Source organism: Oncorhynchus keta, chromosome 1 (assembly GCF_023373465.1).
Source record: "Oncorhynchus keta strain PuntledgeMale-10-30-2019 chromosome 1, Oket_V2, whole genome shotgun sequence".
Lineage (NCBI taxonomy): Eukaryota > Metazoa > Chordata > Actinopteri > Salmoniformes > Salmonidae > Oncorhynchus > Oncorhynchus keta.
The window spans coordinates 34,050,141-34,077,984 of NC_068421.1; the positions used below are offsets into that span (position 1 = coordinate 34,050,141).

The 27,844-nt window shown below is 42.7% G+C and overlaps 2 protein-coding genes across 2 annotated transcripts in view; one reads left to right on the forward strand and one right to left on the reverse strand.

Annotated features, from left to right (window-relative positions):
* smc4 (structural maintenance of chromosomes 4) lies at positions 1 to 27,732 on the reverse strand. The gene is given in 30 exon segments (XM_052519304.1): positions 1 to 323; positions 702 to 885; positions 1,075 to 1,092; positions 1,094 to 1,280; positions 1,374 to 1,561; positions 1,860 to 2,013; positions 7,768 to 7,894; positions 9,807 to 9,959; positions 10,072 to 10,132; positions 10,230 to 10,459; positions 12,540 to 12,609; positions 12,611 to 12,720; positions 13,194 to 13,379; positions 13,515 to 13,681; positions 13,684 to 13,726; positions 13,878 to 14,024; positions 15,252 to 15,390; positions 15,629 to 15,688; positions 15,690 to 15,761; positions 15,940 to 16,061; positions 17,799 to 17,814; positions 17,927 to 17,994; positions 17,996 to 18,085; positions 20,055 to 20,231; positions 21,188 to 21,272; positions 21,274 to 21,307; positions 21,310 to 21,364; positions 21,959 to 22,149; positions 23,108 to 23,254; positions 27,498 to 27,732. Coding segments are annotated over 30 exon segments (3,675 nt in total). The 3' UTR covers positions 1 to 164.
* Positions 26,113 to 27,844, forward strand: part of LOC118377542 (uncharacterized) — a 107,503-nt gene continuing 105,771 nt past the window's right edge. Inside the window, exon 1 of the mRNA XM_052522606.1 lies at positions 26,113 to 26,345. The gene's annotated coding sequence lies outside the window, so the exon portion shown is untranslated. The remainder of the gene's footprint in view (positions 26,346 to 27,844) is intronic.

Below are 27,844 nucleotides of genomic sequence, written 5' to 3' on the forward strand. Positions count from 1 at the left end.
ACAGGTGATAAAATATTTATTAGCTTCATCAGTAAAATAGACTGACATAAGAATAGATTAAAGCCATGGTTTTATATACATGTGTGAAAGAAAAGGAAACTTAAAGAGACCTATATTTAATATTTCTATGTCTTACTAGGAGTGGCTCAGGGGGGAAACCAGAGTCACTGCTGTTCTAAGCTGAGATTGTCTGTTTGAAGACAATGGTTTTCGAGTTGATTCCCCCACTCGGTGGTGTTGTGGGTTTTGTAGATGCCGATCAGACGGTCAGCAATCTCAAACATGTTCCTCAGGGAGATGAACTGAGCATTCTTGGTTTGCTCCTGTAGGGAAATAAATTAACATTCAATCAATGGGAAGTAAAAGGCTGTAAATCTCAAGTATCACATTTTTTACGAGCTTATGTGAGTCAAGCTCTTTTAAACAGTGGCCTGGGAAGAATTAACCACCAACCGCCGTGACAGGAGTAAACAATGGACCAACATGCAGCCAACAGAGGGCTTTGCAAAATGGGTGATTTCTCACAATAGGGTGTACACCTTACCATAGGGCCTTCAATAAGCTCCCATTATACAATACTAACGATTAACACAGATGAGCTGACCCCATGTCCCTCACAGGAGTAAAATGGCAAATACTATTCAAAGCTGTTTCACGTGGAATAGAGTTCCCATGCACTGCTGTGTGTGCATGAAACTCACATAAATGTAACAGGCCACGATGGAGACATTCTTGAAGTCCAGGGCTGCATTAATCTCATCCGTGAAGTAGAGGGGCGTGGGCTTGAAGTGGTGCAGAGCAAACACCAGGGCCAGAGAGCTCAGGGTCTTCTCTCCTCCAGACAGGTTGAAAACCTTCTTCCAGCTCTTCTTAGGGGGACGCACACTGTGGCCATGGACAGAGAGAAGAGAATGAGCCAGAGTCATTCATAGATTTAATGAATACAGCAATAAAATTAGAAGGGGATATTGGGTTGGGGCTAGGTACGTTTTGATGATAAAATTCACACGATTGAAAGACCTATCCAGAGCTGTCTTCACAAATCATAGATGTTGGGCTAAAGTGTCTGCTGACCTGAATATGATGCCCTCAGAAGGGGTCCAGGCTGTTGACTAGCTCCAGCTCAGCGTCACCCCCTAGTGTCAGCATCTGGTAGTTCTCCTTCAGCTTGTTGGTGATGTTGAAGCAAGCCATGAACTCGTTGAGCCTCTGCTTGCACAGGTCCTCACATCCACGCTTAAAGTTGTCTCTGATCTCATCCTGCTCATGTACAGTTCCTCCTACAGAGAGACATGACTACCTTCTCTTAGAGGGAAATAAACTTGAGAGTGCAGACGAGAGTAAAAACAGGGCGTCAAGGTGCTTGATTAGACCTAGAGAGAGCTGGGTGTGGACCTTCTTTTTGTACTCTGCGATGGCTCCCAGGTTGGGCTTCATCTGGGCACAGCGGGCCTGCATCAGGGAGATCTGGTTGGTGATAACGCCAGGCCCCTTGGTGGCCGCCAGGTCATCCTCAATGGCGTGAAGGGAGAGCTTAGAGGCCCGGGGAGGACGGGACTCAGATGGTCAGTCCTAGCTGACAGCTACTTTGAGGGAAAATGTTCTTACTATGACAGCTAGGTGGGACAACCACAATTAAATCTTAAGATGAATGGAACTGCTAAGTCGCTCTGGATAAGAGTATCTGCTCAATGACTAAAATTAAATATCAGAGAAGAGGAAAAATATTTAAGTCAGATGATACTGTTCCCCATGTAATGCATAGAACACTGATGCACTAGCTGAGTGTTTGGTTGACCTCTAAGACACAACGAAGCATGCATGAATCTCACATGCACATAACACCCACCTCTCTCCGCTAGTGTTTGATCTTGTTGGTGTGTTCGGTGATGGAGGTGTCCATCTGCTCCTTGTTGACCTTGTCCAGTTTGTCCTGCTGGGCCTTCAGCTTGTGACTGTTGATGTCTACAATGAGGGTGTGGAGCCTCTCCACCTTCCCTGCCTTACTGGAAGCTGCCTCAGTCAGAGCGTGAGAAAAGAGACAGAGGGGGGAAAGAGGAAGTTATATATATGAGAAAGGAGCAGGGTTAAGCCTCATAGGTCAAGTGTGTATTAGGGGTGTACCAAAGACTCGGACAAAACCACTATCGTAACGGATCTAGAGATCTCACCGTCACTTAGTGTGGAGAAGGGTGCAACTGCAGCCTGCAATTCTTTGTGCGTTCCGCCTCCACCTTTCCCCCCTAGCTAGCACACAGTGTTGCCCCAGACGGCTGTGTCCTGGAGAATCCGGCGGTAGGCTGTGTCCTGGAGAATCCGGCGGTAGGCTGTGTCCTGGAGAATCCGGCGGTAGGCTGTGTCCTGGAGAATCCGGCGGTAGGCTGTGTCCTGGAGAATCCGGCGGTAGGCTGTGTCCTGGAGAATCCGGCGGTAGGCTGTGTCCTGGAGAATCCGGCGGTAGGCTGTGTCCTGGAGAATCCGGCGGTAGGCTGTGTCCTGGAGAATCCGGCGGTAGGCTGTGTCCTGGAGAATCCGGCGGTAGGCTGTGTCCTGGAGAATCCGGCGGTAGGCTGTGTCCTGGAGAATCCGGCGGTAGGCTGTGTCCTGGAGAATCCGGCGGTAGGCTGTGTCCTGGAGAATCCGGCGGTAGGCTGTGTCCTGGAGAATCCGCCTGGTTCTCAGGTACACAGCAGGTGACGCACAGTGTCGCTCCCGCCTGCTGTGCTAGCTGGGGGCGACCGGTAGGCAGTGTCCTTTGCAGACGCAGGAATGCCCACATGCAGGAACACCTGAAATTGCAGGCTGCAGTTGCACACTACTGAAAGTGTGAATCGCTGGGTGCTCTAAATAACTAAATTGGCAGGGTGTAGGTTGAGCCGTAAGTGTCAGGAGAGAAGTTTTGCTCATCTCGTAAGTGAAACAATATATGGGGCAAGCAATTTACCTAAATCTGTGTCTGGAATAAACGCAGTAGCCAGCCATGCATTATTTATTTTTCATTTAATAGGACTAAGTAAGTAAATCAATCATGTGCATTTTCAGCTGTTGGGCTCATTTCTTTGATTTTATTTAAAATAAAATTCCACTTTTATTTAACCAGGTAAGCTAGCTGAGAACAAGTTCTCATTTGCAACTGCGACTTGGCCAAGATAAAGCATAGCAGTTCGACACACAACACAGATTTACACATGGAATGAACAAACCAGTCAATAATACAGTAGAACAAAAAAAACAAAGTCTATATACAGTGAGTGCAAATTACGTCAAATAAGTGAGTTAAGGCAATAAATAAACCATGGTGGCGAAGTAATTACAATATGGCAATTAAACACTGGAATGGTAGATGTGCAAAAGATGGATGTGCAAGTAGAGATACTGTGGTGCAAAAGGAGCAACATAAATAAATACAGTATGGGGATGAGGTAGATAGATGGGCTATGAACAGGTGCAGTGATCTGTGAGCTGCTCTGACAGCTGGTTCTTAAAGCTAGTGAAGGAGATGGGAATCTCCAGCTTCAGTGATTTTTGCAGTTCGTTAGTCAGTGGAAGCAGATAACTGGAAGGAAAGGCGACCAAATTAGGAATTGGCTTTGGGGGTGACCAGTGAGATATACCTGCTGGTGCGCGTGCTACAAGTGGGTGCTGCTAAGGTGACCAGTGAGCTGAGATAAGGCGGGGCTTTACCTAGCAGAGACTTGTAGATAACCTGTAGTCAGTGGGTTTGGCAACGAATATGAATAGAGGGCCAGCCAACGAGAGCGTATTGGTCGCAGTGGTGAGTAATGTATGGGGCTTTGGTTGCAAAACGGATGGCACTGTGATAGACTACATCCAGTTTGCTGAGTAGAGTGTTGGAGGCTATTTTATAGATGACATCGCCGAAGTCAAGGATCGGTAGGATGGTCAGTTTTACGAGGGTATGTTTGGCAGCATGAGTGAATGAAGCTTTGTTGCGAAATAGGAAGCCGATTCTAGATTTAATTTTTGATTGGAGATGCTTAATGTGAGTCTGGAAGGAGAGTTTACAGTCTAGCCAGACACCTAGGTATTTGTAGTTATCCACGTATTCTAAGTCAGAGCCGTCCAGAGTAGTGATGCTGGATGGGCGGGCAGGTACGGGCAATGATCGGTTGAAAAGCATGCATTTAGTTTTATTTGCATTTAAGAGCAGTTAGAGGCCACGGAAGGAGAGTTGTATGGCATTGAAGCTCATCTGGGGGTTAATTAACACAGTGTCCAAAGAAGGGCCAGAAGTATACAGAATGGTGTCGTCTGCTTACAGGTGTTTCAGATAATCACCAGCAGCAAGAGCGACATCATTGATGAATACAGAGAAGAGAGTCGGCCAGAGAATTGAACCCTGTGGCACCCCCATAGAGACTGCCAGAGGTCCGGACAACAGGCCCTCTGATTTTACACACTGAACTCTTATCAGAGAAGCAGTTGGTGAACCAGGCGAGGCAATTATTTGAGAAACCAAGGCTGTTGAGTCTGCCAATAAGAATGTGGTGATTGACAGAGTCAAAAGCCTTGGCCAGGTCGATGAATACAACTGCACAGTAATGTCTCTTATCGATGGAGGTTATGATATCATTAAGGACCTTGAGCGTGGCTGAGGTGCACCCATGACCAGCTCGGAAACCAGATTGCATAGCGGAGAAGGTACGATGTGATTCAAAATGGTCAGTAAGCTGTTTGTTGACTTGGCTTTCGAAGACCTTAGAGATGCAGGGTAGGATAGATATAGGTCTGTGGCAGTTTGGGTCTAGAGTGTCTCCCCCTTTGAAGAAGGCGATGACCGCGGCAGCTTTCCAATCTTTGGGAATCTCAGACGATACGAGAGGTTGAACAGGCTAGTAATAGCGGTTGCAACAATTTCGGCAGATAATTTTAGAAAGAGAGGGTCCAGATTGTCAGTTGGTAGGGGAAGCCAGGTGGAAAGCATGGCCAGCCGTAGATAAATGCTTATTGAAATTCTCAATTATTGTGGATTTGTCGGTTGTAAGTGTTTCCTAGCCTCAGAGCAGGGGATAGCTGGGAGGAGGTGCTCCAGAATGTGTGTTCCAGAACCTTTTTGAGTTTGTACTGCAGGATGCAAATTTCTGTTTAAAAAAGCTAGCCTTAGCTTTCCTAACTGCCTGTGTATATTGGTTCCTAACTTCCCTGAAAAGTTGCACTTCACAGGGGCTATTCGATGCTAATGTAGAACGCCACATGATGTTTTTGTGCTGGTCAAGGGCAGACAGGTCTGGAGTGAACCAAGGGCTATATCTATTCCTGGTTCTACATTTTTTGAATGGGGCATGCCTATTTAAGATGGTGAGTAAGGCACTTTTAAAGAATAACCAGGCATCCTCTACTGTCGGGATGAGGTCAATGTCATTCCAGGATACCCTGGCCAGGTCGATTAGAAAGGCCTGCTCGCAGAAGTGTTTTAGGGAGCGTTTGACAGTGATGAGGGGTGGTCGTTTGCCCATTACGGATGCAGGCAATGATCGCTGAGATCTTGGTTGAAAACAGCAGAGGTGTATTTGGAGGGTGAGTTAGTTAAGATGATATCTATAAGGGTGCCCGTGTTTACGGATTTGGGGTTATATCTGGTAGGTTCATTGATAAATTGTGTGAGATTGAGGGCATCAAGCTTAGATTGTAGGATGGCCGGGGTGTTAAGCATGTCCCAGTTTAGGTCACCTAGCAGCACGAGCTCAGAAGATAGCTGGGGGGCAATCAAATCACATATGGTGTCGAGGACACAGCTGGGGGCAGAGGGTGGTCTATAGCAAGCGGCAACGGTGAGAGACTTGTTTCTGGAAAGCTTAATTTTTTAGAAGTAGAAGCTCAAATTGTTTGGGTACAGACCTGGATAGTAAGACAGAACTCTGCAGGTTATCTTTGCAGTAAATTGCAACACCGCCCCCTTTGGCAGTTCGATCTTGTCGGAAAATGTTATAGTTAGGAATGGAAATTAAGGTTTTTGGTGGTCTTCCTAAGCCAGGATTCAGACACGGCTAGGACATCCGGATTGGTGGAGTGTGCTAGAGCAGTGAATAAAACAAACTTAGGGAGGAGGCTTCTAATGTTAACATGCTTTTACGGTTGCAGAAGTCAACAATTAGAGAGCCTGGGGGATGGGAGTGGAGGTAGACACTGCAGGGCCTGGATTAACCTCTACATCACCAGAGGAGGAGTAGGATAAGGGTACGGCTAAAGGCTAACAGAACTGGACGCCTAGTACGTTCATAAGAGCGTAAAAGGAGCAGATTTCTGGCCACAGTAGAATATATTCAAGGCATAATGTACAGACAAATGTATAGTAGGATGTGAATACAGTGGGGGTAAACCTATGCATATAGTGATAATGAAAGAGATTGTCTATAGAAATAGCATTTAAACCAGGTGATGTCACGGCGTGTGTGGGAGGTGGAACTAAATTGTTAGCCGAGGCATGTTGAGCAGTGCTAGAGGCTCTACAGTGAAATAAAACAATACAGAACAGCAATCGACACGGCATGGTGACGTTAGGGAAAGGTATACGTGGCTTCAGGCAGCTAGCAGGCTAACAAAAAGGCCTTAAGAGAGATGACGCGACAGAGGAAAGTCTGTTGTGGCCCCCTCGTGCAGTTACATCAGCGGACGGATCAGCAGGGCTCCGTGTGGTAAACCAGGCCAATTGGCAAAATATGTATAGTAGACGAAGAAATATGTCCGAAGGGCCTCTTAAGCCAGCAGTCCAATGTGCTTTAGATAGCTAGCAGGCCGCAGATTAGCGGCTGTGCCTTCAGGGGTCGTTAGCTGCCATAATTCCAGGTGGAAAAAAACAAATTATAATAAAAATGTAAAAAATAGGTTCAGAGCTAGCGGTAGGAATCCGGAGAAGAATAAGTCCGACTAGCTCTGGTTTGAGTCGCGCTGTACAGACTGGCGAGAGTTGTCCGGGATAAAGGTAGCTGATGACCGCTAGCAAAAGATAGCCGACTGCTAGCTAGTGGCTTCGGAATATATATACACGATGGGCCTCGTAAACCAAAAGTCCGTTGGTATTCTAGACAGCTAGCATTCAGGGGACGTTAGCTGCGAAGGTCAGAAGGTTCAGAGCTTGCAATAGGAACCCGGGGATATGGAGAGAAAAATAGGTCCGGTATGCTCTGGTTGAATGGCGTTGTACAAACTGGCAAGAGCTTTCCGAGCTAGAGGTTAGCTGATGACCGTTAGCTAGCTGGTTTATGTTGGAGAGATTCCAGTAATGGAGGCAAAGAAAAATACTTTAGAGAAAAAGCAGGTCCACACCACATTGGGCGAGGCGGGTTGCAGGAGAGTATTTTGAAGTAAGGGTTTAGAAAAATATAAAAAGATATGCAAAGAATATATATATACACATGGGACACGACAAGACGAAGGACAAATGCGTCTGACTGGTACGCCATCTTGGAATCGACAAGACAATATGTGAGCAAGTGAGCAGAGCAATGCACTCTGATAGTGCACTTGAGGTATAGGCTTTACCGGCTTTTAAAGCGATTACGAATATCAAGTGTGACAAAACGGATACAATTACAAGTAGGACTAGATCTGCACAACCCTAGTTGTATGTACCAGTTGTCTCCGCAGCAAGCCCATGAGGGAGAATGCCCAGTGAAGTCAGACTGGGGTTCACTGTAGCAAAGCTCAAATTGAGCCAGATTATTGTCCTGAAGACTCATTTCTAGAGTGTAGCCTGCAATTTCTAAGTGACTTCACTTCATGTTACATTTGGGGTTGAAAGTTCACCTTTCTGGAAGTCCTTCAGGGTCTTCTCCAACTGTTTCTGTTTGTTCCTGTTGGGGTTAGCAGCCAGGACATTGTCATCTAGCTCTTTAATTTGAGGCTTCAGGTGAGCCTCCTGCTCTGCCAAGCTCTGAGAAGAAACACACAGTCAAGCACAACCTCACCCGCAATCACAAGCCTCAAATGTTGTAGTACTCGAGTCCTAATTTTCATTTTCACTCGTGGCTCGACCATTGGTGACTCGGACTTGTACTCAATAATTAGAATATTAGCAGCATTGGGTTCTCAGAGCGGCAAGGGTTTGGTTGTCTAGCAGTGGGAAGGACACACGACACCGGCACAGCCTACATCAGCTGGTGAACAGCGGGGGAGCAAACTGATTGTGGGCAACAGGCAGGCTCCACCTCCAATCTTAGGCTACACATTGCGCAAGTGACTCTTGCTTCCCCGTAATCACCAGTCACCACTTAGCTTTGCCTGTTTAACAAACAAACTGCTTTACAAAAATGAAAACAGTAGTATTGAGTTTAAAAGTCAAGTCTTTCCCCCTTGCATCCAATGGCCAGGCTCTGACAAGTCTCCCTTTACTAGATGTCAAGTCTTTAGAACCTTGTTTGATGCTTCTACTGTGAAGTGGGAGCAAATGAGAGTGGAATGAGTCAGAGGTCTGCCAGAGAGACATGAGTTGACCACGCGCATTCACGTGATAGTTCGCTTGAGTTCCATTGCAATTCAACAGACAAAGGAATTATCCGGTTGGAACATTATTGAAGATTTATGTTAAAAATCATCCTAAAGATTGATTCTATATATCGTTTGACGTGTTTCTACGGACTGTAATTTGACTTTGTCTGCACCTAGTGATCGCACGTCACGAATTTGGATTACTGGGCTGAACGTGCAAACAAAAAGGGAGGTATTTGGACAAATTATGGACTTTATCGAAATAAATCAAGCATTTATTGTGGAACTGGGATTCCTGGGAGTGCATTCTGATGAAGATCAAAGGTAAGTGAATATTTATAATGCTATTTCTGACTTCTGTTGTCTACACAACATGGCGGATATCTGTTTGGGTTGTTTTGGTCTGAGCGCTGTACTCAGATTATTGCATGGTGTGCTTTTTCAGTAAAGCTTTTTTGAAATCTGACAGCGGTTGCATCAAGGAGAAGTGTATCTATAATTCCATGCATAATAGTTGTATCTTTTATCAATGTTTATTATGACTATTTCTGTAAATTGATGTGGTTCTCTGCAAAAATCACTGGATATTTTGGAACTACTTAACATAACGCGCCAATGTATACTGAGATGTTTTGATATAAATATGAACTTTATCGAACAAAACATACATTTATTGTGTAACATGAAGTCCTATGAATGTCATCTGATGAAGATCGAAGGTTAGTGATTAATTTCTCTTTCTGCTTTTTGTGACTCCTCTTTGGCTGGAAAAATGGCTGTGTTTTTCTGTGACTAGGCACTCACCTAACATAATCGTTTGGTTTGCTGTCGTCTTAAAGCCTTTTTGAAATCGGACACTATGGTGGGATTAAAATAAAATTTGTGAGCCTGTGTATGAAGGACTTGTGCTACATTGGCTATTGCAGGTAATTATGACCATTGGGAAATAGTTGTTGCTGGTTGCTGTAGATGGTAGACATCATTTTATTTTTTTTATTTTACCTTTATTTAACCAGGCAAGTCAGTTAAGAACATATTCTTATTTTCAATGACGGCCTGGGAACAGTGGGTTAACTGCCTGTTCAGGGGCAGAACGACAGATTTGTACCTTGTCGGCTCGGGGGTTTGAACTCGCAACCTTCCGGTTACTAGTCCAACGCTCTAACCACTAGGCTACGCTGCCGCCCCATAATCCAAACCAAATCAATAGAGGGGCGAATCTAGAAAGACGAACATCGAGACAGCAAGCCAGCATTATGAGAAAGCCAAAAAATACATTCAGCTTTACCTAAACAAGTCTGATGAACAAGAATTACACCAAAATCAAATACATTTCATATCTGTATACTGTGTGTTACCTGCATGTTGTTGGTGTATTTCTCCAGGGTGTTCTTCATGTCTCTAAGCTGCTGTAAGAGTCTCTGGACTTTCTCCTCCAGCTGCAGCTTCCACTTCTGGCAGCCCTGCAGCTGCACCACCTTCTCAATCAACTTGCTCTCCATACAGTCCAGCTGACACATAAAAATAAGACAGTAGGTTATTAACCATTGCAGAGCTTAAAGTGAGCCATAACAGTGATTGGAGGCCAAAGAAAGCTCTAGAAGAGTGTTCAGAAGACCTCACCTCCTGCTGGGTGACCTCAGTGCCGATGGAGGAGCCCATCCTGCCCCGCATCACTCTCCCTCTCTTCCATCTCAGGCACCATGACTGGAGGTAGAGCATAGTGTCAGACATGTCATCCATATTGACACTGAGAAGAGATGAGCTCCCGCTCGGTCTACCCACCAGCCATCTCTATGATCTGTCCCTGCATGGTGACCACTCGCCAGCGTTTGTCCTTCTGGAAGGCGAGCCGTGTTGCCTGCTCCAGGTCCTTGGCCACCAGGGTGTCCCTCAGGGCAAAGTAGAAGGCTGGCTTCATACTCTCATCCTGCACCCGCACCATGTCAAACAGGCAGGGGATGTTCTCTGGGGTGGAGATGGGCCCCATCTTATTCTCCCGCACCTTCATCTGAGACAGGAAAAGAGTGGATGTCAGAGTATTAGAGGTTACATTTGAGGTTAAAGCTTTGTACCAGTTGTCTATGCAGCAAACCCATAAGAGAGAAAGGCTAGTAGAGTGAGACTGGGGTATACTGTAACAAAGTTGAAATTGAGCCAGATCAATGTCCTGATGACTCGAACTGACAGAGGGTAATTTCTGCAAGCGAGGTTAAGCATGACCAGTGTAATTAAACCTCATTTATCAATAATGCATGGGTACAAATTTGTGGATTAACCAGCGTGGGATCATTTCCACCAAAATGTGAGATTTCGGGCCTTCCGAGTGGCGCAGCGGTCTAAGGCACTGCATCGCAGTGCTTGAGGCATCAGTACAGCTCCGGGTCCGATCCCCGGCCGTGAGACCCATAACGCAGCGCACAATTGGCTCAGCGTCGTCCGGGTTAGGGGAGGTTTTGGCCGGCCGGGATGTCCTTGTTCCATCGCGCTCTAGAGACTCCTTTTGGCTGGCCGGGCGCCTGCATGCTGACGTCGGTCGCCAGTCGTACGGCATTTCCTCTGACACATTGGTGCGGCTGGCTTCCAGGTTAAGCATGCAGTGTGTCAAGAAGCAGTGCGGCTTGACAGGGTTGTGTTTTGGAGGACGCATGGCTCTCGAGTCCGTACGGGAGTTGCAGCGATGGGACAAGACTAACTACCAATTGAGTACCACGAAATTGGGGAGAAAAAGTCAAACAAATCTAAATTTAATTGTGAGATTTAGCAATATGAACATTTGTGGTGGAATAAGGGAACTGTTTGTCAAGCGTAGAATGGGGAAAATGTGAGCATTAAATAATGTTTCAATTTCATTTTATTTCCATTGTGAATTCATGCAACATATCTTGACAGGGTAGCTATATCATAAAATATGACCATATCGGTGCATTTGTTATGATGATAATCCATATAAAGTATAGTAACTTTCTAATTACTGGCAGGTGTGAAACACTAAGGCAATGGGAAATCGAATGAGAGATGGCTGATGTTGCTCTGCTGGAAAATTAGGCACACACTGCATTCCTCAGAGAGCGTGTTAAGAGACAGGTGGGACTTCTACAGATTGGGCCATCAGATGTCCTTTCCCAAAAACAATTTATAGGATTGTTGCAAGGATTTGAGATCTGCTTTAAAAAGGCAAGCGCATGCCATTCCGGTGCACAACCAAGTACCATCTACCCGTAGGGTTTTGGCAACAGGCACTTTTCAACAGGAGCTTGCCAAATTGGCATCTCACAGCCCTCTAAGCCAATGTTTAACGCATACAGTTTCTATACACCATCGCACAAGAGGTTGAAGTCAAGAGTATTTTTTTTTTTGCCATGCCATCAATAAGTTCCCAAATACGAACGGTGCAATAGACGGCACCCACCTCTATTAAATAACTACCCCAAAATGATTTGAACTATGTGAACAGACACTCTTTTCACTCTTAATGTGCAGGTGTGATGCGCAAGAGACACTGCTGAGTGTTGGCTACGAGCCAGGTGGAACGCACAAAATTGTTCATTCTGCAGAACAGCAATGCTGGCCTAAACCTACAGGAGGGAGCTGTTGAGGATGGTTAGCTAACTGGTGAGTGTTGCCGATATTTTCCATCGGTCCTCTCTTTGTAGCCATGTTTTTATTTTACACTGGTCAAGTCACAACTGAATGAGCCAAGTAAAACCTTTTCGTTATGCCCAATCTCTGACACTAGCACCTCCATTTCAGTCCAATTATTTTCCTAAGCTTTTTTTTGGTTGAGCTGTTGCATTTCGAGGTACGGCATTGAATATTCCCCACAGGCTTTATTGATTTTGACCATATATGGTCAATTAGGGGCTTTTCGAAATGCAAATGGCCTAAGTCGTGCACGAGCACTGAGGCTGAGAACAATTGTTATTTGTCAATGGTTCTCTCTTACCAGTGTGCGTATGAAGCTTGTAGGACTGTTTTGTAAATCACACTTTCTATGCGTACAAACATTCGAAACTCCGTAAGTAAGTATTTTATAATATTTTCTACACAATATTGATAAGAGGCCACAGGTGTTTGAGAGTTGTTCTCACCTTGCCCAGGTCAATAAAGGTGGCCAATCCGTTATTCTGGTCCTTGAGGAAGTTGACACATTCCTGGGCTGTCGATGCTTTCCACCAGGATGTTGTCCAGAGAGCCACAGCTGGATGAGATGGCGATGTCATACTTCTAATCGATGGCCCCAAGAACACCCGGTCAGGACAAGAACACAGTCTCAATGAGTGTGTGTGCGCATCTCTCAGCTGCCACATGTCATCTGTGTAGCCCACGAGTCACTCATTCCACAGAGGGACAAGTGTCCACCGGTTTTTCCAATTCTATAAATGGCTAATGTTTATTTGAGTGATAAACATTACAACTAAATCTATGGGCTAAAAAACCTAGCTAAAAAATGTTAACTGACATGGGCTAGTTGATCTGGACATTTCTGACCAGCTCTAACATGACAAGAGGAAAACTGATGCCGCACCACCCAATTTCAAAATAGCACCTTGTGCATTCTACCATTACAACTTTCAAAAGTAGTTTGAAAGCTGGATCCCCTTACCGACCCGTGGCACCTTCTGGGCGCCCCACAGTTTGGGAACCACTGTGCTTGGTCTTCATTGAAAAGCAAAAACAAAGCCAGCAGACACTAGGCCCTCCATGGAATGACATGCCTGGTGTAGTCTATACATGGACCTCACTAGTCGCCCCAGGATGCCGGGGATCTTGCCGCTCCTCTTCTGCTGCATGAGGGCGTCCGGCACCTTCCCCCTGCTGCGGTTAGAGGACAGGGAGCTCTTGGCCTCCTCCACCTTCTGCCTCATGTCCCTCACCAGCTCCCTGGTCTGACCATCTGCTTGCAGCAGCTGCTCCAGCTCCGCCTTATCCTGGAGCAGAGAGATACATGGTCAGCACAGTCATCCAGAAACCTGAAATACTTCCATCCTACTGCCACAAATCAGTCCACCCCTAACCTTAAGAACAGCGACGCTTGAGACTCTCCCACAAACACACTAACGTACCTTCTGGAGCTCCTGCTCACACTGGGGTATCTTGACCTGCAGCCCTTTGATGGCGGCGCGGCGGTCTCGCAGTGTGTCGGAGGCGATCTGCAGGGACTGCTTGGCCGTGTTTAGCTGGGTCACAGCGGTGTTGTGGCGACTCAGGTAGATGTCCAGCTCAGACTCGTATCTCGTATCTTGTTCACAGACTTACTCAGCTCCTTCGCCATAATCTGGGGACGGAGCCATGGGAATAATAGCCGCACGATTATGTGATCAGAAAACATGGAATACCAGGGGGAAAAGGATACTGGTCAAATTAAATCAGGAATAGTGTTTCCTACTTCAAACAATCAGCAACTCCTGATAATGAAAGACACCCACATCCTTCTCCTGCTGCAGGCCGCTGGTCTCCTCCTTCAGACTCTCCATCACTTCCTTCAGTTTCTCCTTCTCCAACACCTCCCTGCGAGCGGACGCCTCAGAGATGATCTTCTCACTGCTGGCCGGCACGTTACGCACCTCCTCTAGCTGACAGAGGGGGGAGAGAAAATAAGAGACTCTAGGGGAGGTACAACCTTAGAAAACCAGGAAAGACCGAAATATAATATTTTAAAATCAACTAGCAGTCAGTTAGGAGCACCGCCATCAGACTGGCAGGCAGTCTGTGTGAACTGCACCTCTCTCCAGTGTGCGGGGTGGTGAGAGGGAGTAGCAGAGGGAGTGGAGGAAGCCATGCTAGCAGGGTTAACTGTGGGTGAAGAGTGAATGTGGCTGCTGGTAGTGTTACACAAGGCCATACTTCACTACCACACTGCAGAACACAGCTCCCCAGAGGACTGCTCTGCTTTACCCGGCCTCCACAACCCAACACTGCCAAATCACAGCTACTGGTGCTGTATCATACAGGCTGCAGAACAGGGGCAGAGAAAGGGAGACTTGGAGCATATTGAGTGTGGAGAGGGAAAAAAAGGGAGCCCAAGGAGGAGAGAGAAAAGAGCATGGGAGAAAGTGAGTGAGAGGCAGCAGAGCCAAGCAGTCATGCTTTGGAGGGTTTGCGTTTAAGTTTTGCCCCCTAGTGGCCAACTGGAGGAGTTTCTCTTATTAAATAAATTGGGTATACCAGCCACTATCAATTCATTTTAGTCTCAGCAATGTAACAATATAATTTTATCAAGAGAGACCTCATGACACAGAAAAATATATATTAAAATGTGGGATACACACCCTTTCCCACCCAGAGCCAATCCCAAGCAAGTAATGTAATAAAAATGAACACACTTGTTTATTTGTGACATTGATGCAAGTAATTATAAAATGTGTAATTACGCAATACAGCAATTACTAATAAGGTCATCTGTAAACCCCTGGGCAATGCCTTCTCCAGGGCCTCAGCACAACAGGCCTTGTGTTTGTATAGAGGGAAACTGTATTTCGAGTGGCCATGTTTCACTTTGGCCAGGGGACAAAATCAACAGAATAAAAGTGAAGTGTCAGGCCATTGGTGCTGGCCTGTCTTGAGAGGACAGAGCACCATTGTGTTTGTTTATGAGTATGACCTGTAAGTTATGTAGCACATTCACCACAATCACAGCCTCCTAAAGTACAGATTTGGAGAGCCCCCCATGAGCTACCCATGTACACAGATTGGCCAATATAAATGGTCAAAGTTACAAACCCCCCCCACGAAATGGAATCACTGAAGCATCTATTATAGAGACCTGAATTATGTTCACAGGAAAAGGGACACATGCACACCTTCTCCTTGTCCTTCTCAAGTTCTTTCTGTAGTTTCTTGGTGTGCTTCAGTTTCTCTCAGACCTCCACATCCTGCAGGTCCAGCTGGGTAAACTTCTCCTGCTGGAACTCTTTGTACTTGGTCAGCTTGCCTTGTTTCCTGGGAGAAAAATCACAACATAGACATTATGAATGGCAATCAAACAAATTACTGCTAATTTCGCTTTTCTGTATCACTGGTTGCCAGCAGGTCCATGAACATTTTTCCATTTCATAACATTATTGCACTTTAGACTGACATTCATTTTACATTAGGACTATATTTTGCTCATAAATGTGTCAATTTCCATGTAAGCAACAAAACCCATGAATAACAAATAAAAAATAGAAAGGCCAACTTCTCCACATTTTTCAGATCTTGGTTCTTCATCTCTTCAGCGATATTGTTGTTCTTCTCTGAGTTCCTTGGTGTCGTCTTGGATCCTCTGCTTCTCCTCCTCTTTGTTTGCCACTCTCTTCTGGAAGTCATGGCTAACAAAGAAGCAATCGCACTCTTGTCAACATGGATATATGAAATCTAAAAAAAGTGACCATCTGTGGTAATTACACCCAACTGCATCATTGCTTCCTCCCAGATTCTTTCAAACCTGATTTCCTGTTAGTTAAAGACACTAAATTTAGCAACACCCTGTGTGGTTGTAATACTCACACATAGTACTGGCAGAGCTGGCTCTTTTGTTAGAAAATATCATTCTCCAGAGTGAGGAACTCCACGGCTGTGTTATTCACTCCCTCCAGAGCAGTCTTCTCCACCATTCTGACCCTGTTTAGCTGTAACACATGGTCCGCAAAATGATGAAACAGGAAGACAAAGGCTACAGCACCTCCGACTTAAACATTCATGCTGAATTGTCATAAGATCAAGCCCTGAATAAATGTTTGAATTTACATTTGTTCCTTCTCAGGTGTGCGTAGAATTTTATTTTGCACTGATTGACCGTGTGCCGGACATTTATCAATAAACTGAGCTTTCCCATAAAATACAATTTTACTCTACAAGCTAGTGTTAATTTGGCTTCAATGCCAAGATTATGCTATTTTTAGTCAGCCAAAAGGCATACGTGACTTAATCAAATATAGACAAATTCAGAGTAAAGGGAAACGATAGAACTTGGACAAAGGCAGAAGTGTGATAGGGATGCTACACTGCACAATGCCATAAGATCAGCCCATAATCTAATAAGATGAGGATAGTCAAAACCAGTCATGACTCAAATAAAGCATTTGACCCTGTGTATGTGGTATTGCCATATCTACTGCAGGCACTGCGTTAACACAGAAAAAAGTTCTTAATGCGTTTACAAACGCAGATCTAAAATGCTTCTTATTGTAAATTATGTTCTGCTTCAGTCAGGGTTTGTTCCAAATCATGAATGTAAAAGAACTAATTCTGTGCTTCGGTTACACTTCTCCACTTGGATAAAATAGCTTTGCTCTCATCTTGCCCAATCAAATTCCACCACTCACAAACCAGCATTGGATCATCATACAGCACTCTGAGTGATGTGTACTTTTCTCTGGTAGTTTTAGCAAGTTAAAATGCTAGATTAACTAGGAAATGTAGCTGGCTACATTCTTTCTATGATAGACATCCGAAATATGATGACTGTATGTTGCAAAAAACATGCTTTTTCCATTGTAAACTCATTTACTTGTGTCTGCTCGCTTTGCACTTCTCCTCTGATGAAAACAAAGCTATTGTCTACCTATTGTGTTGCACTGATGTATTTTGTGTAAAGAAATTATAGTTGCATGCCCCTCATCACTATTGAAGCAAAAAAACACTTGACTTTCAATATGAAACAGGTGAAATGGTTTAAAATGCAGATTTCTGAATATTAATCTATTCACTACTGTAAAGCTGCATGAACCAAAAAGGTCTAAATCATGTCACCCATATGAAAAATAATAGACATGTTAAAGTAACAAAAACAAGACAGACCAATTAATTAATACAGTACAGGGAGAAACTTTTGTGATGTGATATTAGTGTAGCCTGCAAGAGATTTACTGAACCGGCTGGCTTCACCAGACAACCAGTATTTCACATCAAATGAAACCCTACCCTGTCAACCTGACTGGTATACTGGAACTCCAACACCATACCCAAATAACAATATGTCACTAGTACTGCAATACAAATAAATATACTAGCAAACATCAGGTAATTATCAGCCAAACTTCACCCCCTGCTCACATAATTACTAACACATTTCTAATAAAAATCTGATCTAGGGCTGGTCATTAAATGCATTTGATTACAAAAAAAATATGACTTGCACATCCCGTTCTTATTCCTTCTCTCAACTGCTCTTTAAAAATAACAATTAAATGACTGATTGCAAAGCAATTGTTTTTGGCACAGCAATAAAAAAAAGTAACGAGCAAGGGGATTAGCCTAGATACAACAATCTCTGAGGTGTGTGTGGAGATCATTTGCTGCCTTGTAAGAAGAGGCAGGTGTCAGGCCAGGGGCAGTCATTCTGGCCAAGACACAGCATACCTCACAGTGAAACAGGCCCCTCTAACACACCCCCACAGGGGAAACCATCATAATTTCAAAAATGAAAAACACACATAAATGTTTTTAAATACAACAAATGGACCAATGTCTTGTTACTGGGGTTGTTTCTCACCTTCTCTCCCCGTTGAGGAGCTCCACACGTCACCTCAGGGTGTGGATGGGCTGCTTCAGGCGGCAAGAGAGGAATGATGTCCTCCAGGTATTCCATCATGCCCTCATCATGCTCAGTCTGCCCCTTGGGCTTCATCATGGCTATCTGCTCCACCTCACCCTGACCAATGCACAGGGAGGGAGAGACGCAAGCAAGGACACACACGGTTATAGCTTCTTCTCATCATAAACTCTACAAACACACACCTTGGATACATGTTCTGTTCGAGACCACCTGATTACCATCCCAGAACAGACATGGATGGGTGGGTTTATAATTTTTTCCAACTTTCTAAAGTCTGAAAAGCAACGAGGGGAAAAATACTTGAAATTTTTTTTTTTATTCACCCTTTTGGAAGCAAGTTTAAATGCAATTCAAAATAACCTGAGCTAAAACCAGAAAGAGCAACTTCTGTGTGACTCTCAAAAGGCAATTTCATTTTTGATGATTTTAAATAAATTGGTTGCTCTGCTCACAGAAATATTGAGGAAACTTTGCTGATGTTATGACAACCCCTCATTAAAACACGTTAACATCTCCTTTATGATATAACCCTAGAGTTTATGGGCAGCCAGTCAAATTGGCTATTTGCAGTACATTTGGGCATTTTAATGTACTGTATTTCTTACACAACTTCTCAGCCCACACACACACACCTGAGCCTCAAATAATAACTTATCCTGCACTTAACTGTACCCACAACACAGAGAACATTTGTCCATATCCATGGCAAAACTACAATATCACTTAAACATAGAACCAAACATCTCGTCAATTGGAACCGCTACAATAAAGGTTTTATATTTTTATGAGGTCAAGAAATAAATACATAAACTAAAAGGGGCATCTGGCAAATGTAACTGGTGCCTGTGTTTTAATAAAATTATGAATTTCCTTTCTATGTCAGACATGGGGTAACAGTCCTTGAAACATTGATTAAACACAAGCCTGAATGATGGCCTATATAATTATCAGAATGGTCAATCTTGTTTTAATCCTCTCTCTGTGTGTGTGTGTGTGTGTGTGTGTGTGTGTGTGTGTGAGAGAGAGAGAGAAAAAAAAGCTTTTTTCTGCTCTGCCTGACCAGTGCACTAAATAGGAACCTTCCCCTGAGCCGTAGGCCTGTAAAAGTGACTTTGTTCTCCAAACTGAAGCTTCTTGCCTCAGAACAACCCTGTCATATTTAGTGAGCTCAAAAATCACCTAAAATTCCAGGAGAGAGGGTGAAGAAAATTGCACAAATCTCAGGACAGAAGAGAACCTGCTTCTTCTCCCAAAATAAATATTATAAAATACAGCACAACATCTAATATTCACTAAAAACTAGTAATCTCATTAATCCAAGAGTTGATAGGTACTAGTAAAACCCAAAAACTGTATCGTGCAACAAGTGGACTGGCTTGTTCTTCAAACAACCCCTGGAGGAGTCTACACACCAAGCTGAACACCACAGGGATGTTCCAAAACTGTATTAATAGAAAATTTAAAAAATCTAAAATGTATTCATTTGGACCGTGACTGGCAAAAAGCAGCAAATATAACCCAACGCAAACAAAATAATGTCTTTGAACAACTACACATATTGACATTGGCATTACATTCCATGAAAGATAATTCCAACGAAATCCAAACTGAAGACACAATCATGCACTCAAATGATAGAAATGAAGAGTGGATGCTTGATCCTGCCACACTGAAGCAGCACAGCTAATATTGGGGTCGGGGTCTGTATTCTCACGCCAATATTTACGTGCTGCTATAGCGTGGCAGGTAAAGGGGGGCCAAACTGACCTGTGTCTCCATTCACCCACTAGACAATTCCAGGAATGTTAGAGTTTCCTTAAAATACTAAAGCAGCAAATGATGGTTCGCACCTTTCCAACATTGTTTCAAACCATGATGCGCTGCTATAGCAGTCCAAGTCCGTTTCACACTTAACAGGTCACTCACACAGGCATAATACCGGTTTTCCTCCGAGTGAAAGGGGTCAAGTCTGAGCAGCAAAGCTTTTACAGGATGGGATGTGTGACACATGAGGGATCAAAGACAAACTGAAAGGAAAACTAAAAATGAACAACTATTTAATTACCTGTAAAATCAAAAATCTGTTGTGGTCCAGGTCAATGCCATGGCTACGCAGCAGAGTCCCCACATCTTTGAAAGTGGCCTTCTTGCCATTGATGTGGTAGGACGAGGAATTGTCTTTGCTGGCAGTTCTGGAAACATAGAACTTGCTGTTGGGGATGACTTCGTAGTCATCTCCTTCCTGACTCAGAGGGGGAGGGGCACAAGAAACACACCAGCTTAGATCCAGTCTTCAGAACACACTCAAGACAAAAAATAAAAATGCTTAGCAATACAACCCTCCCAAATATAGGCAAGTAACCATCTAAACACACACCTACATATGAAAGTGAAGCCTCAACCACAGAAATGTTGCTGCAAACAGATTGGTGTGATACAAGTAATCATTTAAAATGTATTTAACTTGCACATTTATTAAAAAGTTAAATTCATATGGTTTATTAAATGAAACTTATTTTGAGACAACAAGAAATAAATTATGTTGTCAAGATATGAAGGGGGGCAAAAACAGAATAGCTTGTAACCGGTTCAACTTTTTTTTTTATAGAGAAATATATATTGTGTGTAGGCTTAAAACTGCAGTGTTAGGAGATGGTTGTATTGAATTGACAAAAAAAAAAAACAGCTTGGCTGCAAAGAGATTGTTTTACATTAAATGTCAATGATGTTGTTAATTACCGTACTACACCCCCAGTGGTAGTACAATGTGTTTTACAATTCTGGAAAAATATTTCTTACTCTGCATACAATTAATATATATACAGGATTCTAGGTTTGCACAGAAAAGGAGAAACTGTATTGTCCACTAACATTAATTTAACCACCACTAAACTGAATTTTAAAAAAACTCCCCTGAGGTCCTAATCAATATAAATTCACAAAAATAAAGAACAATTTGCAAAGTTAGTAATTTACTTGGATTGTCAGTTAACTTGAAATGGCTATTCTGAGTCTGCTGCAGTCATTGTAAATAAAGTTTTTAAATACTAAACCAAATGTATACAAGACAATTAAAACTACACCCTAAAATAACTACATATATACAAAAATAATAATACGATTCTGCCGCTTTACCCAAATTGCTTATAAAATGTTAAATTGTTTTGTTACAGCTGAGCAAGTAAGTGTGTGTGTTACCTTGTCAGTAATTTTCTGAAAATGCACTTCCACAGTGCAGCTCTGCACATCCTTGTGCTGGTCAGAGCTGTGAATCAGCACAGAGTTTTTTGGATCTGATTTTTTGAGCCCTATAGCCTATGAATCTATCATGTTGGACTTCCCACTGCCATTTGGACCAATAATACAAGAAAAACACTAGGGGAGGGAGAGAAAAAATAGAAATGAAGTGGGTGGAAAATAAAAATGTACTTCCAATCTGTTCAAATCAAACTAAATTAAATAGAAACCCTATTCACAATACAATTTTAGATAGCTTTGAATAACTAGAAAATTCTGCTGGATTAAAATGGTGGGTCTCTAACCTCAGTGGGTGTATTTAAGATATTGTATTGCACCTGTGTCCATGATGCAATAAAGAGAACTAAGAAAATGTGATAGAGGGAAAGTTAGTGGGAAACCCTATTTTGTATCTTTTTGAGGACAAGACACAGCTCAATCACCACTAGTGTGAAACACACACACACACACACACACACACACACACACACACAGCCAAAATGGAGGAGTATGATATGCTGCAAACTATAAAATATAAAACTACAACTTTAAAATAATCAACAATTAAATTACAACTATTCAAATGCTGCTGTCACTGAAGATACAAATATATATAAATAAAAGTTAAGGAAATGGACAACACCCCATACTGAGGCAATGATTAAAACACAAAACCACAATTCCTAGTGTCACAAAAGAGCCATAATGGGGAGTTAGTATGCTTTTTCGTACCTTATGGAAAGGGCCCAGAATCTGCTCGCCGGCACAGGATTTGACGTTCTGATTAAATATATGTGTAATCATCAAGCAAGGAGCGCCTGGTTCATTGGTCATTGCTGGGGGCGGGGGTGGAGGGATGCTACCAAGAATCTCCTCCAAACCTCGATTATCAACAGCCTCGGCACCCTCCCCAGGAGCCGGAGCTAGGGCAAAGAGTTGAACTTTTATTCCCCAGTGCGATTCATTTCAGGTGGGAACACTGGTGCATGGGGGAGGGGTGGTGAAACAAAAAAAAACAAACAAACAAAACATAATCATTATAGAGCAAGTCACAGTGGAGGAACAAAGACTCGAGGGAAGATCGAATGTTAACAAAGAGATAGTTAATGTGCGAGTTAACAAAACTAAATTATAACAAGATTAACATAAACGAAAGCTTGAAGTAACCCATTTCACAAACGCTCACATTGCAAAGCAATACACAATATGCACTCACCATCGACAACATAATTTTCATTATATTTCGAACATTGCTTCCACGTCGTTTCCTCCACACCAAAACCTACTTTCCAATCAAAACAAATAAATACAAATCTAGCCTTGCTGCAAATACATACCGATTATGGTCCCATATCAATGACAAAACGTTTGGTCTCAAGTCTATTGTTGTGCTCAGTAAAAAAAAAAAAGACCCTGACAATAGTTTTCGGCCAACAAACGCTGCAACCATAATACTTTCTAAATCAAGAGTAGACATGTCAAATACGGTTATTGTTTTCAGACGAAGTTCTTGACAAACCGTTGCCCAACGTTAAATAAATCGAAAGATAGAAAATCATAATCATCCTTCTAGAAGAGCGAATCGTTTAAAATGCATTCATATCCCAACATAAATTACCTTGCTAGTTACCCAGGCTGGAGACAAACGCGCACACGCCACCATTATAATAATCTCAAAAATCACAATAGACATTTATTAATGCCTTGCTCACGTTTGAAAAACTAGCCAGCAAGCTACGTGTTATGAATCAAGACAACAACTACCACAACTGTGCCAGTTGGACTCAACCATCACGCACTTACATTCAACAAAACACGTTGCCATTGAGTAGACGCGCAACTTATTTAGATGCAGACACCAAAACACCCTTTGTTACTTACCATTTGTCCGCGGAGCCTCTTGGCCATTGGAGTTCGCTTCTTTATGGGGTACGTCCAACTCGCCTCCGGAGTCATCCCGAGGCTGCGACCCTTTCCCTCTTGGCTTGGAAGTAGTTCTACTTTTCGACGTTTTGGCTGTCACGATTTAGAAACTAAAATATATAATTCAAATCACAGAAGTAAAAGTAAAATCCATTAGGTGTTTTCGCTTGTCAATCACTTCTCCACAATTGATAGTCAACGTGAAGCACCCCGTTACCCCCCTCCGTCATCTCCCATCACCATTGGGCATTTTATCCAAAGTATATTACTTCATAAACTACACTGAGTTAACTTCACATCGGGTCATAAATCGGTTACCCAGTCAATTATAAAGCTGCAAATAAATTGCCAGTCGGTGCTGTCTGATAAAACAACAGATCTAAAAGTGTTTTGTTTTCGTTTCTTTGCTAAATATGTTTCGTTTTAACTGTACCATAGGTGTATATAAGCGATATTCTAAAGATGTAACCATAATCCAAATTAGAAAATACTTGACACGAAATTGCAATTTATCTCAACTTAATTAGTTGCCTAACTTGAATCTCCCCTTGTCAAATAGCGTGATTTTATCTAACATAACCTGACAACAAGCATCGATTCTCACTCAATTATCGAGAAATTAACTGATACGTTTTCCGTAAAGTGCGTGTAACTAAAAGACGGACAAAAATGTGACGTTACAAGGATGTCAGTAACGCCAAACTGAGCTCAAAAGTAAATCAAATGCTACTGAGAACTAGAAAAAGATGGAGGTAAACGTGCAAAATAAAGTCATTGCACTGAAGTAGCCAATCAGAGTCTAGTTATCATTAGTGCCATGTAGGCTGCACTCAGTAGTCCAAATTGACGGGAAACAGTTGAAAGTGTCATGTTTATTTTACAGATCGAGAGTTATAATCAATTAAATAATCGAAGATAATATAGATAATAATATAGCTACAATATGGCTAACTAAATAGCTATATCGCCAACGTTAACGTGTGAATAAAACGTCACCTGTGTATAGAAGATTTCACCGAGTTGGTCTTGTTTTTTTAGGTACAGTAACGTTAGTGTTATGCTTCAGTTGTCCACTTGTAATCTAGTTAAACTAACGTTAATTTGCCTAAACCGAGAAGACGTGGAAATATCAATTTACGCTAGCTAGCTGCTGTATAGAGTATACTAATGTCTGGTAATTAGCGAGCTAGCGTTAGTCAGGTAGGCCACATTGGGCTTTGTTAGGCATGATTTTCACGTCAACTGTTAGCCACGAACAAATTTAGATAACGTTAGCTAAAGTACGCTACCTGGATAGCGAACACAACTAGAGCACAGATGAATAGGGGAAACCGGTAAGTTAGGTTAACTTAACTAACGTTACTTTGCACTGGTTCGCCAAGGTAGATAGCTATGTAATGTTACTAGGCAATTTTAGTTAGTTTTTGATGTGTTGCCGATAGCTACATGTTAGCTGTCGTCTGATCACTTTAAAGTTAACGTTACTCAGTTAACGTCAGCTAGCTTACTTTACCTAGCTCCCACATATAATCGACGAAAGGTGTCCACAAACGTGCTTGCTAGATAGCTATGGTTTGATAGCTAGCGAGCTTACTAGTTTTCTTTTAGCGAACGTTAACTAGCTCTTTCGTGTTCAGATAAAATGTCAGTTTTACCTTGCGGACGAAGTTATTTTGTTGTAAATATTCCCTGTGTATCACTCTCTTTTCAAAGCCAATTGAAAACTGTTTATCGATATCCCGAAGTTAAAAATAAATAAAGTGCGCAAAAGTCAACCCTGTGTCACTCAAATTGTTTGCTCGCTGCAAACTCACTCGTAAATGGCGCCTAAACTCTGTTGTCGAACCAAAATTCGTTACAAACTGATGCAAGGCACCATGGATCCTCGACATTGGTAAAAAAAAAAAAAATGATATAGATATATATATATATTCAAATAGAGGGCCGATGCCAGGCAACCATGAACATAAACTAATTGTTTTTGCATTTAAGTTAACATTATAATGAATATAAATTATACTTTGGTAATGATTTGGGATATTTTCACAACATTTTTTAAAACAGAACGCGCCCCGTGACGTTTGGGCACTGTTACCTAGAGACGGCGGAACGTTGTTGTTTACAGTACGGGTCAATTTATTATAATGGTATTTTGATTGTATTGGTTGAATAGTCGAAAATATGTAAGGGATAATCAACTACGGGCTGTGTGTTCCATGGAAAATAATGCTCTAGGTGGAAGGTGTGTGCCACGACGCACTAGTGGAGTGGCACTAACCTTCCATAGAGTTACATTCTTTTCTAGAGAGAATGCGTAAGAGTTAAGTCTCAAGTTGATTATACCCAATGGTGAAAAAAGTACCCAATTTTCATACTTGAGTAAAAGTAAACATACCTCAGTAGAAAATGACTAAAGTAAAAGTCATCCAGTAAAATACTAATTGAGTAAAAGTCTAAATATACTTAAGTATCAAAAGTACATGTAAAAGTATAAATAATGTCAAATTCCTTATATTAAGCAAACCAGACAGCACCATTTTCTAGTTTTTTAATTTATTGATAGCCAGGGGGACACTCCAACACCTAGATATAATTTACAAACGAAGCATTTGTGTTTAGTGAGTCTGCCAGATCAGAGGCAGTAGGAATGACCAGGGTTGTTCTCTTGATAAGTGCGTGAATTGGACCATTTTCCTGTCCCAATAAGCATTCAAAATGTTGTCTCTACCTTCTTTCCCTTTGTGCTGTTGTCTGTGCCCAATAATGTTTGTACCCTGTTTTGTGCTGCTACCATGCTGTGTTGTCATGTGTTGCTGCCATGCTATGTTTTTGTCTTTAGGTCTCTTTATGTAGTGTTGTGTTGTCCCTTGTCATGATGTGTGTTTTGTCCTATATATATTTTTTAACAGGTTCTCTTTCCAAGTTTGTTGACAAGGAACTCTCGCGATAGTTATTCACAAAGTCGAGGAACGTCAGCGATATTGGAAAAAGGAGTATCTCTGGGTACGTTCCAGAACAGAGCTAGCTTGTATAGCGATCCGTCTATTTGTCTGGTTTTGTCGATAAGTATAATTGTTGAGGAATATATATCACCTTATATACATTAACTATTAACGGTGGAGCAACTGGACATGCTTAGTTGTCTGCTAGCAAGTGTGACAACAGTGAAGAAGACTCACCACGCGTTAGCTACAATGTATGTCCCGTAGCAACGACGAACGCTTGTTTGTCTAGATAGGTACTGTAGCTAGCGTAGCAGCTACGGTTAGTCAGTAACTATCCGCTACTTATTATTTGCTATACACTAATGTTATTGCCAGCTATATGCAGGCTTAACTTAGCTAGCTAGACAACGAAGTTTTATTTTTGACCAGGCCAAGATCAGCAAGTGATACTTGCAAACTGAGTATCGTTAGCTATGAATAGCTAGCTATTTTGCTACTTTCTTTGCTAATTGTATAACAAGCTAATAGTCTGTTTTGTAGCTACAGTCACTATTATGTCCAATTTGAATGATCGATGGCACTCACTGTAAACAGAAGGGTTTTCAAGTACCTATTTTCTGAATACTTCTTTCACATTAGCCACCACAATGAGATTAAAGACATCATTACTCAAGGAACCAAAACATATCCTTTTCAATTGTGTGAATGATAGAAAGATACTACAACAGTGCTTTGACTTGATTGTTGGTCTTTTCTGTTGAAAAAATATGGACAGTCAGCAATCATGAATTAAAAATATATTATGAAGTTGTGCCTCTAATAACATACTAGAGGCACAACTTCTGGTCTAGGGGGTTAGTACCATGGACCAAAGCTAGGGCCGCCTGAGCCATGATATTCAGTACACCTTGCACCACCAGCCCTGGGTTCAAATACTATTTGAAAGTGTTCAAATATTTTTAGTGTTTGCTCTACCCTGCCCCAGGTTTGTAGTTTTGGGACTATTCTAATGGTTCATTAAGCCCACTAAGCTCAATCAAGCACAGATAAAGTGTAGATTTCAAATAGTGTTTGAACCCAAATCTGACTGGAACATTTTTACTAAAGGCATGTTTTTTGCAACCAATATGGAGATGAAAAGGTTTTCTATGTGCTATTTGTGATCACATCTGTGTGTGGATCTCACCTACCTCAATACAAAGAAAGGTGAATACAGGATCTGTGTTCATTAATTCGGCTGAAAGCAACCACTGTGTTTGAGTCTACTGCGGCCTCCAACCCTGGACCCGAAGAGTTAGTCTACAGGGTGTGAAAATGTTTGTACCAGATTAACGCGAACATACCTGGTTCAAGTAATTAAGATGAGATATGTTGCAGCAACCACTGATCTATTTCCTTATTACCATTGTCCTCCTTAACACCTGGACACACAAAGAGCTTGTGAGCTGTGTGGGCTGCACCACTGCAGACGAGTTGTACTCCTGCAGTGAGGACCACCAGATCCAAAGATAGAACCTGCTGACCAGTGAGATCAGCCTGGTGGTGAAGGTGCAGGAGGACCTCTTCCCCATTGACCTGCACTGGTTCCTCACGGCGGTGGGAGGCAAGAAGCAGGCCCAGGCTGAGATCAACTAACATCAAGGCGGTAGCCTGTTCCTGTAGGTTCATGCTCTACAACATCCGCAGAGTACGACCCTGCCTCACACAGGAAGCGGCGCAGGTCCTAATCCAGGCACTTGTCATCTCCCGT